The sequence below is a fragment of the Aotus nancymaae genome, unplaced genomic scaffold (genome assembly GCF_030222135.1).
Source record: "Aotus nancymaae isolate 86718 unplaced genomic scaffold, 86718_ANA_hifiasm-v0.15.2.pri h1tg000040l, whole genome shotgun sequence".
Classification (NCBI taxonomy): Eukaryota; Metazoa; Chordata; class Mammalia; order Primates; family Aotidae; genus Aotus; species Aotus nancymaae.
In genome coordinates this window covers 34,985,470-35,000,999 of record NW_026988454.1, presented here as the reverse complement: position 1 = coordinate 35,000,999, position 15,530 = coordinate 34,985,470, and the positions used below count along the sequence as shown (strand labels likewise).

Here is a 15,530-nt window from a genome sequence, read left to right as displayed (position 1 = left end):
GGCCTGCTGTTCAGAACCCAGGTCCACAGTGGATGTCTAAGCCCTCCCTAAGAGGAAATAATTGAATAGGCATGCAGGAAAATATTTGTCCTTTAGAAAGCCTGCCCTGTGATTTCAAACTATTCCAGGGTCACTGGTGTTGCCCCTCACAATACACTTAGGTGAGGTCAAGGTGTGGAAATTGAGAAAGGTCACTCTTAATGCTGGCAGGTACTTTCAATGTTAGGAGGACAGAAACAGAACATGCAGAGGGCAGCATGGGACAGACACAGGGATTTTGCCTCTATTACTCGACTTTCCAGCACAACAACAGACTTTCAGTGGTTTATAACAATGAACATTTATTTTTGCTCATGTTCCATGAGGGCTGCAGGGGGGCTGCAGCTCTGCTCCAGCTGTGGGTTAGTTGTGGGTCTGCTCTACTCATCTGCTTGCTGTGGGACCCAGGCTAAAGGAGCAGCTCCGATTGAGACAATCTGTTCTCAGCGGTGAACGAAGTACAAAAGCTGGACTGAACCATGCATACATTTAAAGCTTCTGTTTGAACACAGCAAGTGCCACATCGGTCTGTGTTAATTGATCAAGGCAAGTCACATAACCAAGCCCCACATTAGTGGGTCTGAGACATTGGCTCCCTCTAAGAAAGTAGAGAGTGAAGGAAACTACAATGGGAAAAGAGCATAAAATAGAGGTGGAAAAATGTAGAAAACATACCTCTTAGTGGCAACATATGACAGGTGCCCAGGGCCAGCTCTCAGGACAGTGAATCCGTTCTCTTTGGTAGTCAGAGGTTTCCTCTACATTTCCAACATTGTAGCCATCAGAGTTCCAGAGACAAGGTATGCGGCCTGTAAAGCTCTGCATGGGAGAATGGGCCTCATTCCCTCTCTCACTTTGTGGGCTGCTGTTAGTGTGAGCTCTTGATTTCCGGTGCTCTCTACAGAACTAACTTTTTGAAGCAGCATGAATCAGAAGCAATACAGAAGGGCCCTTGCTAGGGAAATTGCCTGCCTCAGAACTGTTGTCCATCTATACGGCATGTAGGTCATACACTTCTACTCACAAACAACATATACTCACATACATACACAACTGTTTCTACTCATACGTACTTACACACGCTGCCAACTGCGATGAGCTATAATGTGGTTTGACTAAGTTGTAAGAAAACAATATAATTAAGTTGAGAGGTCTTTGTAGAAAAATATAATGGTCAGGTTTATATAAAACAAGAAAGATGTATCATGAAATTTAAAACCATGCTGATACATATAATGAAGCAGGAAATTTTTTAAAATACCAAAAAAATTCTAAGCAAGCACAAAAGCACCAAGAAATGGTTGTGCTTGTCAAGCAATCTTCCAGTGGGATTCTCTTGATAAAGATGAGTTTTTATTAGGCTTCAGACTTATAGCAGTTAGTGGTGAAGTGTGACTGTCACTGCCTTCTGTTCACATCTGATCACAAAGCTTTCATGCGCCGAAGAATGCCCCAGTGTTCACATTTAAAGGAGATTCTGAAATCAGGAGGTCCCTCAACTTATACAGGAAAAAATTCTATCTTTATATTTACTAACCTCTATGTGAAATTTTATCACTTCCTTCCATTTTAAATATAGGCAAAATCACAGTGGTATTAGCACTATCTCTGATGTTTGTCACCAATAGAAATTGTTTCATATCTCAAAATAGTTGTTGCAGATATTATAAAATTTCATTTATGCTCATTACTACTTTGAAATTATAGTAGTTTTGTTGCACCTGCCAGCAGATCTTGTTATTTCATGCTTTCAAAAAGAAACATACATATGATTATATTACAAATTTGACTATTTCTAAGATATTGATATAATTATATTTTAACAATTGTTTTTCTTTATCATTCCACGTTTTTTAAAAACCTTTATTCTGTCAAAAGTTTTCATCATGAGTAGGGATCTGTGGTCTTCACCAGAGTGTCAAAAAAGTCCATGGCACAAAAAATTAAGAACACTTGTCTTACATGTGGTTAACTTTGACTCAGCTGGAGAGAGTGAGTAAGGGTTATTATCACCACCGACACTCTACTAAGATCTCAAGAGAATATCATTGAGTACAGGCTTTCATTTGTCTAAGGGCCTAACCCAGTTTTCTGGGTGCAACGGATTTGCTTCTTACATTCTGTTCTCCTATCAAAGAGGATGAAAGAGCTGAGCTTTAAATCCTGGAGTCGGTCACCTCCCCTCTCCACCCATCAGCTCACACTTCCCTTTGTGGTGTCCACTGAAGGTGCAGTTCTGGTTCTCATTCTTCCCTGGTTCTTTGGTGATACAAATATTGTACCATGACATGCATGTCCATGTGTTCCTGTGATTCACTGAAAACTGAGTTCTCCTACCTGCTTTTTAGTGTCAGTCCTATTCACAGGTTTTTCACTGTCCAGGTTTCCCTAGTATTTCAGAGAAATAGGAGACAGGTTAACAGTTTTCAAGTAATAAGTTAGGTTAAGAGCTTTTAAGTACGGAGACCAAGGTAGATTACCAAATCTTTGTGTGTCTATCTATGTGCCCTGTAAGAGTGATAATATCTACCTCACAGGTTGATAGGCATTAAGTGAGATGCAGAACATCATAGGTTCTCAGTAACTGTCAATTCCTTCCCTTCTGTTCATTGGGGGCCTCTCTGGCTAAGGCAGCCTTCTCCACCTAACAGGAAACAGTAATATTTGCAAAAAGTAGAATCACTTCTTTGTTCTGTGAAATTGACTAGTTCAGAGCTCCACCTTGTGAAGCAGCAGGGTCTCTTATTTCCAAGATGGAGACTGCTATGCCCAGTTGATTGGGAATGAGGGGGCTTATTTCTAGAAAGGCAAGGGAAAAACATGCTTTTTAAAGGAATGACTCACTTATAGGTTGCAAATTGTATTTATTGTTATATAAAAGGCACAGTATTTCTAGCATCTTAACACAAAACTGTATATACTAGGATAAGTTTTAGTTTATAATTCATCTGTAATTTAATTATTTAATAATGCCTAAGAGTTAACAACAACAAAAAACAGAAACTATAATTAATTCCAAAGAAAAATTAAGTGCTAAAGAATACATAGAAATATATTTTTATGACAAATTTTTTTAAGTAAGGAAGTTTGGGGGTCAGTATCACTTCCCTCTCTCTCCATGTATCTGTACATAAATAAATGGAATAAACCTATTTTAGTTAACTTCATTGACAAAATAAATTTTTACTCCTTTACTGATTATTATTGACATGTGAATGGTTGTTTTAAGTAATTTGTTTAATGGCTACTTATCATAGTATTGACATATGAATTGCTCTTGAAATACACTCCCTCCTTCATTGTCTAAGTTACGTATTGAGATTGATACACCTGTATCTGTATCTATAGCTACACCTATCTGTGCATCTGTAGTTGAGAGGATTCGAACTAATTTATAAAGAAGTTTTTCAAATAAGCAATTACTAATTTGAAAAAATATCAGTAACTAATATAAAGGAATAGTGATTAGAGGCTTTAGGAAAATATTCGGAAGATAGGCAGGCTGTGCCTAAAGGTGCCAGTGCCCTTACCAGTAATCCCTGCTGAGAAACCTTCCGTTCAATTCTGAGCAAGCATGTGGCACAGGGGTTTGTTTTCACAAAAACAAAAACAAAAGCATGTCCTGGTGTCCCTGGAAAGATAGCAGGTTTATAAAATGGAAAGATGTGGATAATTATCACTTAACCAAATATTCCAAGTATTTTCAGGTTTAAATTATTCAAAAAGATAAGAAAAAATATTCCTTTAAGAATATGATACTTTTACTCAGTGGTTATTACAATGGACAAACCCGGCTGACAAATCTGTTTAGTGCTTGGGTTTTTAGGAGACGAGGATTCTAAAATGAACATTTTGAGAAAGAGACATTCTAAACACTTGATTACGATTATGAAATATGAAGTGAAATTATGATTCAAACTAGGTTTCCTAAAGTTAAATCGCACCATATTTTCACTTAAGAATATAGTAGAAAGAAAAAAGTACAGACCCCTAATTTTAAATGAGAAACCTCTGTGGTGGGAGGAGGGAGGATTCAAAGATTGTTGAAATCGCTCCTGGCTGCTCCATGTGGCAGAACCAGTGTGAGAACTGAGAAAGCTAGACCTCAGTGCTCCGTTCTTTCCATCTTTGCATCTTAGTTGTTTCAAGGAAGCAATGAACTAGGAACCAAGTATGTGCACAGTGTTCTGGCTTATCCAGTGGATATTCAGATGATTTCATGCTCTCCTTTTCCTCCAATGCACTAAAAAATATATTGAATGAGGGGAAAGCTTCATCTCTTTCCAAATTAAGGAGCTTGTCTTTCTCTTCTACTTAACCCATGCTGCCCTGGAAGCATGCCCACAAACTCAACACCACACAGCCCATGGTCACAGTGCCACTCGTCCTTCCTGTGAGGTCCTACTCCTTGCCTGCATTTAGTAGAAGGAATCATTCATGGTACAAATCAACAATGCGTGTGTGTGGTGAGAAGACCTTCCGACTCAGCATGAGTTTCAGTGCCTTTCTAAACCACTGGTAGGAAAACACATAGATGATGGGGTTGCAGGCTGAGTTGAAGTAAGCAAACCAGATAAAGATGTCAAAGACCAGTGGTGGTGTGATAAAGTGAAGGAGGCTGTCGACCATTGTGTCAATGGTGAAGGGCAGCCAGCATAAGAGATATATGCCCACAGCAATGCCCAGGGTCTTGGCAGCTTTTCTCTCATGCTTGGCAACCCCAGCCAGGCTTTTGCTCAATGTGGTAATCTGCTGAGCCTGCCTGGTAGCAACCACAAAGATCTTCACATACAAGCCGATCATAATAAGGCAGGGGACAAAGAACAAAGGGAAGTTTAACCAGCCCCAAAATTTATTGAGAAGCAGCTGGCAACTGCCCACACAAGGCATCTCTTCCAGCCACTGGCTGAGCCTTGTCTCTACCACATCTGTGTAGAGGAAGAAGGAAGTGTATGCTGCGGGCACCCCCCACCCTGCCAGGATGTACCTGAGGGCCACCCTCACTGTGAACTTGGAGGGATAGAGCAGGGGGTCACAGATGGCACAGTGGCGGTCAATGGAAATGAAACAGAGATGGAAGATGGAGGTGAGGCAGAAGAGGGTGTCCAGGTAGGTGTGCAGGCGGCAGAGAACGTCCCCAAAGAACCAGCAGCTCTCCACTGAGCGAATGGTGCTGAGGGGCAGCACCAGCAGACCAAGTAACATGTCAGCCAGGGCCAGGGAGAGCAGCAAGAAGTTGGTGGGCGTGTGAAGTGCTTTGAAGTAGGACACAGCAAATGCCACAAATAAATTCCCTAGCACGGTAATCAGCATGCCTGCTGCACAGGCCAGGTAGATGACCAACTGGATGCCCAGAGGGTGTACTGTCCTGGGGCAAGACCCATTCACCTGGTAGCAGAACGCTGCAGGCTGTTCTTGAATGAAGACAGCTCTCATTTATGGTTTCTGTGCTTCCTCTCTCTGGGAACTGCCCACCTTCTCCACTGGGGGGCCAAAAAAAAAAAAAAAAAGTCTGCTACACAATCACAATATAAAATGAAGAGGAGGAAATGAAAGTACAATTTGGAAGCTAGTACAGTGTCCCTGAGTACTGAATCAAATGTGCCCTGAAAATCAAATGCAGCATGGTATTCAAGCTTTCATGAGAGTCTCTTCTGCTAGCCCTGGTTTATATGACTAGGCACTTTAAAACTAGTGTAGGTGATGCGGGGATGAAGGCAGCAAACCACATTGCCATGTATGCACCTATGCAACAATCCTGCATGATCTGCACATGCACCCCAGAACCTAAAGTACAAAAAACAAACAAACAAACAAACAAAAAACTAGTGTAGACAGTACTCTTAAAGAAAGAAAAGAAGGATGTAAGCTGAATGTTTCCTCAAAGAAAGCCTGATTATATCAGTAAATAGCATTAAATAATAGAGTATGTCGCCTACATTTTGATAAGGCACTTCTGTCAAATGTAAAGTGAAATTTAAAGCAATGATCTGAACCAAGTGACCAATTAATTCTTGTTAATAAATTATTCCTTACAAAAAGTGTAACTTCTAGCTTCTCTAAGAATTACCTACATTGACAATAAAATCAGCAGATTAAGATTTTTAGTTACATGTCAACTATCCCCAAGAGAAGAATTCAGCATACAAATATTAATAATTAAAAGAGCAGAAATTGTTTTACTTTAGTTTTAAATGTTGCACATATTATGATGATAACACAAAGTGCTCACACATCTTGATAGAATTATTCTACATGCAAAAGGACTTTATTTAATATCTTCACATAAGTCTGTGAACTATTAACCAAGTCCTAATATATTGAATTCAGGGTTTCTAAGCTACTTACACAGGTAGGAATCAGAATCCCTTCCTGGGAAGGAATGTTTCTGGGAGCAGGTGGACATAGGGAATGTTAGAGTACTCTTCTGTTGGCCGTAATGACAGATGTGCAATCAGTTAATGATTTTATACTCTCAATAGAAACTACTCCTCCATGTGCTATGATACAAATAAGCTGTGAAGAGGCACCGTGGGACCTAGTTTGCACTATTTGCAAGTCTCAGTTGTTTAAATTTCCTCCTCAGTGCAGAATCACTTACCCTGACAATTAATTAGAGGTAAAATAAAGACACGATGTACATATTCTTTTTTAACTCTTCAGTTCTGGGATGTTTTGAAGGTATTCTTGCCTGCTGATGATTGCTATATCTTCTCTAATTTCATTTTTAGTGAGTTCCTTATTTCTCTTCTGCTTTAGGATTATTTGCGTACATTTCTCTCAACATGAGAAATAGTTGAGAATAAGTGATCCTGAGTTTTTTGGTTCATGAAGGGGTGGTTTGTGATTTCCACACGGTATTCATCATTGTGTGTTTTTTGAGCTCTGTATTTTGTAATGGTGAAAGAAAGCATGGTAGATGAAACAGTTCACCTGAAAGAAGAAGAGTTAAATTCCTGTTTCATCCTTTCCTGTGCCATCACCTAGCCTCTCCCTCTGTATACCCATTGGTAAGAGTATGTATAATTACACCTGTGTAACTTGATTTCAGGGGATATTATCAAGGAAAATAACATGTTGAATCATATTCTTCTTTCTGCCTCTTGATGTCTTAGAAGTTGATATGCCTCTTTATAGTTACAGAGAAACCATTTCACAATATCATTCAAACTAAAGTTGTAAAAATGACAGAATTCTAGAGGGGACATCAAATTATATATGCCAGAGGGGCCTGGAAGAGAAGGTAGGGGAGGTCAAAAAGAAGAAAGGAGGTGGTATGCACCTCTCTTTTCTCTACAAATGCACAGCTAAACCCATTGTTTTCTAAAGCAAAGCTTCCTATAGTCTGGTGACTGCTGGAATCTTGCCTTCTGCCAACTTCATATGTGTGGAAATAGATTTCTGGCTCCAGAACTTAATCAGACCAAGGAAGGATATTGCATTACTCTGTACCTTGAAACCCCTTTAGCTTAAAAGTCATAATCCACATATAATTGGCTAAGGAGTCCTATGGCTTTATATTTTACTTGATCAAGAATCTGTGTAAAATACAAACAAATGTCTTGCAGCTGGAATAGGACAGAAGAAGAAAAAAGAAAAAAGATTTTGGGGTTTTTTGTTATTCTTTTTTATTTTTATTGTTATTATTATTTTAAGACAGAGTCTTGCTCTGTCGCTCAGGCTGGAGTGCAGTGGTGCAGTCTTGGCTCACTGCAACCTCCATCTCCCAGGTTCAAGCAATTGCCTGTCTCAGCCTCCTGAATAGCTGGGATTACAGATGCTGGCCACCATGCCTGGGTAATTTTTGTATTTGTTTTTAGTACAGATGGGGTTTCACCAATTGACCAGGGTGGTCTTGAACTCCTGACCTCATGATCCACCTGCCTGGGCCTCCCGAAGTGCTGGGGTTACAGGTGTGAGCCAACATTCTCAGCCAGAGAAAGGTTTTTGGTTCTGGGATAGATTACATCAAATCTACTTAAATGGAATATGTAACACAAATGTATTTGAAAATGCAGAATCTTACAGACTGTTTCTTGATCACACAAGACAAACTATGCATGCTAAAGGATATACTGTGGGGCACTATTAATAACAGTAAAAAATGGAAATAACCTTAATGTTCTCCAATAGGAGATGGATTAAACAAACTAGGGTAACCATAGTACAATTCGCACAATAAGGCATTTTGCAATAGTAAAAATTAATGATATAGTTCTATTGCTGTTGACCAACATATATTCTAGTATGATCTCTGAGTCTCAGATTACTTAACAAACACCACTGTGTCCAGTTTTCCCATCTATTAATTGAGTACAATACATTACCTATGTCACCATTTTGTTGTATTAGTGAGTTAAGATTCATAAAGTGCAGTCTCTGGCATGTAGAAAGCTGAGTTGGGTAGACAGGAGTTTGAATAGATATCTAGTACAGATAACTGTTAACTTCCCAAGTTATTAGTCACACGAGAAACAAATGGAAAGTAATTGATTAGTCCCTGGACAAACTAACACTGAAAGAATGCTATGAATAAATCACTCACATAGTGTGACTTTTATCAGCAGCTTTTCTCCTAATACTCAGGTACTACATCTGTTATGAGACATGGGGAGCAACCCATTTTAGAAGTGGTGCTGTTATTACATGATCATATACGTATTAGTAGAAAACCCTTACAGCTCCACCAAAAAACTGTTAGAACTAATAAACACATTCAATAAAGTTGCAGGATACATAATCAACATATAAAAATCAGTGTTTCTATATGCTAATAGCAAACAATCTGAAAAAGAAAATCAAGAAAGCAATCCTACTTACAATAGCTACAAAAAATGACATATCTAGGAATTCATGCAATCAAAGAGGTGAAAGATATCCACAATAAAAAATATAAAACACTGCTGCAAGAAATTGCAGAGGACACAGATAAATGGAAAGATATTCTATGTTCATGGATCCAAATAATTAATATTGTTAAAATGTTCATACTACCCAAAATAATCTACAAATTCAATACAATCTTATTAAAATACCAATAGCATTTCTCAGAGAAATAGAAAAATAATCCTAAAATTAATATGGAACCACAAAAGACCATGAATAGCCAAAGCAATATTGAGTAAACAGAACAAAGATGGAGGCATCATACTACCTGACTTCAAAATATATTACAAAGCTATTATAACCCAAGCAGTATGCTATTGGCATTACAATAGATGCATGTAACAGTGCAAAAGAACAGAGAACACAGAAATAAATCTATGTTCTTACAGCCAACTGATTTTTGACAGTCAAGAACACACATTGGGGAAAGGAAAATCCCTTCAATAAATGATACTGGAAAATGTGATATTCACATGCAGAAAAGTGGAATTAGACCCCTATATTTCACGGTATACAAAATCAACTCAAAATGAATTAATATATGTAAGATCTGAAACTACAGCATAGGGGAAACACTTGATGACATTGGCCTGACCAAAAATTTTTTAGGTAAGAACTCAAAATCACAGGCAACAAAAGCAAACCTAGACAAATGGGATTGCATCAAACTAAAAAGTTCCCGTGCAACAAAGAAAGCAAACAACAGAATGAAGAGACAACCTGCAGAATGGGAGAAAATACTTGCAAACTCTGCATGAGAAAAGGGGTAAGGAACTTAAGCAGCTCAGTAGCAGAAAAAGCAAGTAATCCAATTAAGAAATAGGCAAAACACTGAAACAGACATTTCTAAAAAAAAAAAAAAAAAAATCAAAGACATACAAATGGCCAATAGATACATTAAAAATGCTCAGCATCACTAATTCAAAGGTCCTCAACAATGGGGCTACAGATTAGTACCAGTTCCTAATCCCTGGGCCATGGACCAGAGTTCCAAAATCCTTTTGGAATAAGGAATAGAGGGGGAAGTCGCATATATCTTATAATGGCACTGATAATGGTACTTGTCTGTGGCCTGCTAGGAACTGGGCTGCCCAGCAGGAGGTGAGCAGTGGCAAGTGAGCATTACCACCTGAGCTCTGCCTCCTCTCAGATCAACGGTGGCGTTAGATTCTCATAAGAGCACAAATCCTATTGTGAAGTGTGCATGCAAGGGATCTAGGTTGAGTGCTCCTTAGGGGAATCTAATGCCTGATGATTTGAGGTGGAGCAGTTTCATCTTGAAACTGCTCCACAACCCCATTCGTAGAAAAATTGTCTTCCACAAAACTGGTCCCTGGTGACAAAAAGGTTGGGGACTGCTGACTAATTATCAGGGACGTGCATATCAAAATCACAATGAGATATCACTTTGTCCCAATTAGCATAGCTATTATTAAAAAATGCAAAAAATAACAAATGCTAGCATGGATGCGGAGAAATGAGAACACTTATATACTGTTGGTGTGAATATAAATTAATATAGCCATTGTGGATAACAACATGAAGATATCTCATAAATTAAAAAATTGAACTCCTATATGATCTAGCAATGACACTACTGGGTATTTATCCAAAGGAAATTAAGTCACTATGTTGAAGATATATCTGCACTCCATGTTTATTGCAGTACTATTCACAGTAGCTAAAATTTGGAATTGACATAAGTGGCCATCAGTGGATTAGTGGATTAAAAAATATGGCATATATATGAATTGAATACTAAATGGCCATTAAAAAAGAATGAAATCCTATTATTTGTAGCAACATGGATAAACCTGGAGGACATTATGTTAAGTGAAATAAGCCAGGCACAGAAAGACAAATATCACAGTCTTAGTCATTGGTGGAATCTAAAAAAGCTGATCTAATAGAAGTACACAATAGAATAGTGGTTACCAGAGGCTGGGGAGTGTAGGGGGGAGTGGATGGTAAGGAGAAATTGGTGAATGGGTACTAAGTTACAGTTAGGAGAAACAAGTTCTGGTGTTCTGTTTCTCAGTAGGGTGACTATAATTAACAATATTGTATGTTCAAAACAACTAGGAGAGAGGACTTTGAATGTTCTCACCACAAAGGAATGATAAATGTTTGAAGTGATGAATATGCTAAATATATTAATTTTGTCATTACACAATGTTTGCATGTACCCCATTAATATGTACAATTATTATGTGTCAATTTACAATAAAATTAAAAGAAGTTATGTTGCTGCTCTAGGAGAGGTTTTATTGGACAGAAGGGCCTGTGACCCCCCGAGGTAGCACAAGAGTAATGGGGATCTAAGAGACAGTTTCAGAAGAGCAGAGAGGAAGCACAGAGAGGATGGTTGTGAGATTCACAAGAAAAGCATAGGCCCTCGGGTCAGGAGGCTGGAATTAATCTCCAGGTGCATTTGACTGAGTCTGATGGCCTTGAGCCATTCTTGGTTCCAGTGTCCTCATATTGCCTTTCCTAGTCTCATTTCCCATTTTGTTCTATTTTCATTTTTTTATAAACATACTTTAAAAAAATCTGGTCAATTATCTTTTTCTTGTATATATTCATGTAAGTCATTCTTAAATCCTTTGGAACAAGGGGCGGAAGTGGATATAACATGTATCTTATAGTTATAATGAATTATTGGAACCAGCATTACAAATTCAAGGAATATATCCCAGGGAGATGATCACACAAGACAAATTATGCATGCTAAAGGATATTCTGTGAAGCACTATTAATAGTAGTAAAAGATGGAAATAACCTGAATGTTCTCCAATAGGGGATGGATTAAACAAATTATGGGAACTATAGTACAATTCATGCAATAAGGTATTTTGCAATCATTAAAATTAATGATATAGTTCTATTGCTGTTGACAAATATATTTATGACAGTTTACTGAGTAAAACAGACAGATATCAAAAGACAGAAAGCAAAATTAGCAAAATCGATCTCTGTGAGTCCATGTATTCAAGGAGAGAGTTGACAGCGGATCTCTGGTTGGTTTTGGAATTACTTCCTTCATTGTACTTTTCTGGAGTACTTGAAGTTTTATTTTGTTCTTTGTAATAAGCCTGTATAACTTTTACTGAAGGGAAAAAAGTCTATGTTTGTAGTTCAAGAAAGAAGAATGGATCTTGGACATGCTCAGATATTAAACTTTGTCCCAGGCCCCCTAACCAGTGGCAATATAAGCTTTGTACTATTAGCTGTGCATGAAATCTGCTAGAGAAATACCCTAGACTAAAAATTATTCTAGATAGCCTAGCTCCTTCTAATTTTGAATACACCTATGCATACTTGGGAAATTTTTATTTTCATAAGCATTTGAAAACGTTTCATGAAATATTTAGAAATTGTTACTTAATTCTTGTTTATGGTCTGGAGTGTTACTATCAAATTCTAGAAACCAAATTTATTTTCCAGTTACTGACAACTTTAACAAAACAATAAAAAATTATAATGAGACTATGTTAATTATGATAACCTGAGATTATAAAGCCAGATGGAAGTGTTCTTAGTACAAGCTCAAACTGGCATACCTCACCCAGGGTTCAGAGACTCTCTTGCTATAGCATGTTGTCTATGGACAGCCTTTGCCTGCCTTTGACAGCACATAGGACAGAATAGTTCTTGATTCCTCAAAATTTGTCTGATATGGTTTGGGTCTGTGTCTCTATGTAAATCTCACATCAAATTGTAACCCTTAGTGTTGGAGGTGGGGCCTGGTGGGAGGGGATTGGATCATGGGGGTAGATTTCCCCTTTGGTGTTGTTCTCTTGAGAGTGAGTGAGTTATCACGAGATCTGGTTATTTACAAACGTGTAGCACCTTCCTCCCTCCTCTTCCTCCTGCTTCAGCCATGTAAGATGTGCCTGCTTCCCCTTTGCCTTCTGCCACAATTGTAAGTTCCCTGAGACCTTCCCAGCCATGCTTCCTGTACAGCCTGCAGAACCACGAGCCAATTAAACAACTTATTTATAAGTTACCCAGCCTCAGGTATTTCATTATAGCAGTGCAAGAATAAAGTAATACACTGTCTTTTCAATCATTCACAGAGATTTTACATTTCCAGTTAGAACTATAAATAACATTTAAACATGATAAAAAGCTATTAGCAAACTTTCTGAATGAAAATAAAAATAAATTTTCAACAAAACTCATGTTTGAATGCATGTATTAGCTCAATCCCTTGTTTCATATTTTAGAACTACCAAGTCTTTATTTTTTAAAAAATCTTTATTTCTCTATTTATTATTATTTTTTTAAAGACGGGATTTCACCATGTTGGTCAGGCTGGTCTTGAACTCCCAACCTCAGGTGATCCACCTGCCTTGGCCTCCAAAGTGAGCCACCACGCCCGGCCCCAGAACTACTAAGTCTTTATAAGGTCTATTCCACTTTTATATGGAAAAATCTTTTCCGTTAAAGAAGTGGCTTTTAAAAATCTTTGAGAGAAAAATATTAATAATGTTAAGAATATATTGGCTGTTTCTTGTTTGCAAAGCCCACTGAGCCCCTCAGCAGCAGAGAAGTCTTATTGTTTTTGTTTTGTAGATTAGGAAGTGAAGGCTCACAGAGGCAAAGCAAGTTGTCCAAGGTCATTCACTGAGGAATTGGCCAAGTTGGAACTTGGGTCTGTTTTACTCCAAAACCCATGCCTTCTCTACTTACTATACTTCAAAAAGATGCAAGTCTTGAACAATCACCTTTCCATTTTTGCAACAATTTCATTCCCTCTTATCCACAAATAGCTTCTGCTGAGTACCCCTCAGTCTTGTTAGTTGAGTATTGAAAAGAAGCATGATTAGGTTTTGAAAGCATAGTTCTATGGTGACAGAGATAGGGCTGCTGCCATGAAGTGGACCCTACAATGTCTACTGCAGTGAGATCATTAGACAGACTGTCCAGGAAACCAGTTCCTATTCCTATATATTTTCTTCCAGTCTTCTTCCCTTATATAAGCCAATCGGTTATCTCAAAGGTCATTCAAGAGCCCACATGGGTCGTTTTTATAATGCAGTATGAGAGACTGAAGCAGCTAATACATGGTGTATGTAGCTACTTCCTAGCTTGGCAATAGTCCTGGAGAAGTAGTGTAATCTTGTATTTTATTATACATTATATTTATACTGAGTTGTTTCATTTGCGTCTCTTCATTCATAAGTCTGTCTATTAGAACCAAAACATTATAATTTGGTAGGGAGAAAGACAGTTAAAATCTAGTCTTGGACTCAACATCATTGGTTATAGGACAAATGCAAATCAAAACTACAATAAGATATCATCTCACCCCAGTTCAATTGCTTATATCCAAAAGGCAGGTACTAAAAAATGCTGGTGAGGATGTGGAGAAAAGGGAACCCTGGTACACTGTTGGCGGGAATGTAAATTAGTACAACCACTATGGAGAACAGTTAGGAGGGTCCTGAATAAACTAAAAATAGAGCAACCATAGAATTCAGCAATTCCACTGCTGGGTAATATCAAAACATCTCATGTACCCCATAAATATATACAACTGCTATGTACCCACAAAAAGTTTTTTTTTAATCAAAAAGATCTAGTATTGAAAATGTTCATCTATCTTAATGCCTCCCACACACTGAATGGACCAAGTCGAGCCTTTTAGCAGAGCACATTAGGTGCGCCCCAGCATCCTTGCGACTTGTAGTTCAGCATGGCTGAACTTATTCTGTTCCCACACAGGTATCTTGCTGTTTTCTTTATTTGACTTAGGTAATGAGTCGTGCTGTGACAACTTAAGCTGAGAACCGCATCACCCAGAATTTCTTTCTGGATTTTATTCCAGGTTAGAGGAATGTGTGTGAGATTTGGAAAGCAGACGTGAAACTGTGGCCATTCTCCTGAGGGTGCTCGCAGGAAGATGCTATGCTGGACAGAGAAAGCTGACGCGTGTCCTCTCAGCCTCACTCCCTGGCCTAGCTCCACTCTACTCTCGACTCTCCTTCCTGTCTGCTGACATTGCTAAGCAACAGTGGTCCCAGGTCTACCACTGAATTCCTGGGTAAGAACCACAGAGCCATAGCTACCCAGGGGCAACAGCTCACCACAAACTTTGCCACACACCCTGTCTTTGCAGTTTCACTTCAGTGGGTGAAAGTACTGGCTCAAACTTGCTTCCTCATGCTGATCTTCAGGAATCTGGCTTAGTGACCCCTTCGCTGATGCTCTAACCCCACTTTCCCAGCTTTCCCTTGATGCTAATAGAGGCTCTGGTTCCCTTATCAAACCTGATGCTACAGTCCTTTGGTCAAAAATGCAGGCAGTCTCTCCACAACCCCATGCCAGGCTACATTTTCCTCTGCCATGCTCTCTTCGCTTCTTGTACCTGGCTATGTTGTAATATGCATTACCCTGTAGTGTAACTGAGCGGCTATGGTCTCTCCTATGAAGTCAAAATTCCCTTGAGGCCAGGGTTTAAGTTTTATCTATCTCCGAACCACAGGCAATTAGAGCAACACTTGGCACATAGTAGGTTCTCAATAAATGTTCATTGAACTGAGTGGCTTTTAATACAGGGAGCAAGTATCATGGAAGTCACCGTTCCCCCTGAGATAATGGCT

General features: G+C 38.7%; 1 protein-coding gene across 1 annotated transcript in view; it reads right to left on the bottom strand.

Moving 5' to 3' along the window:
* Nucleotides 1-4,389: 4,389 nt before the first annotated feature.
* TAAR5 (trace amine associated receptor 5) overlaps nt 4,390-15,530 on the bottom strand; it is a 38,682-nt gene continuing 27,541 nt past the window's right edge. Inside the window, exon 4 of the mRNA XM_064360398.1 lies at nt 4,390-5,522. Coding sequence (XP_064216468.1) covers nt 4,471-5,475 — 1,005 coding nt within the window. The 5' untranslated portion in view covers nt 5,476-5,522 and the 3' untranslated portion in view covers nt 4,390-4,470. The remainder of the gene's footprint in view (nt 5,523-15,530) is intronic.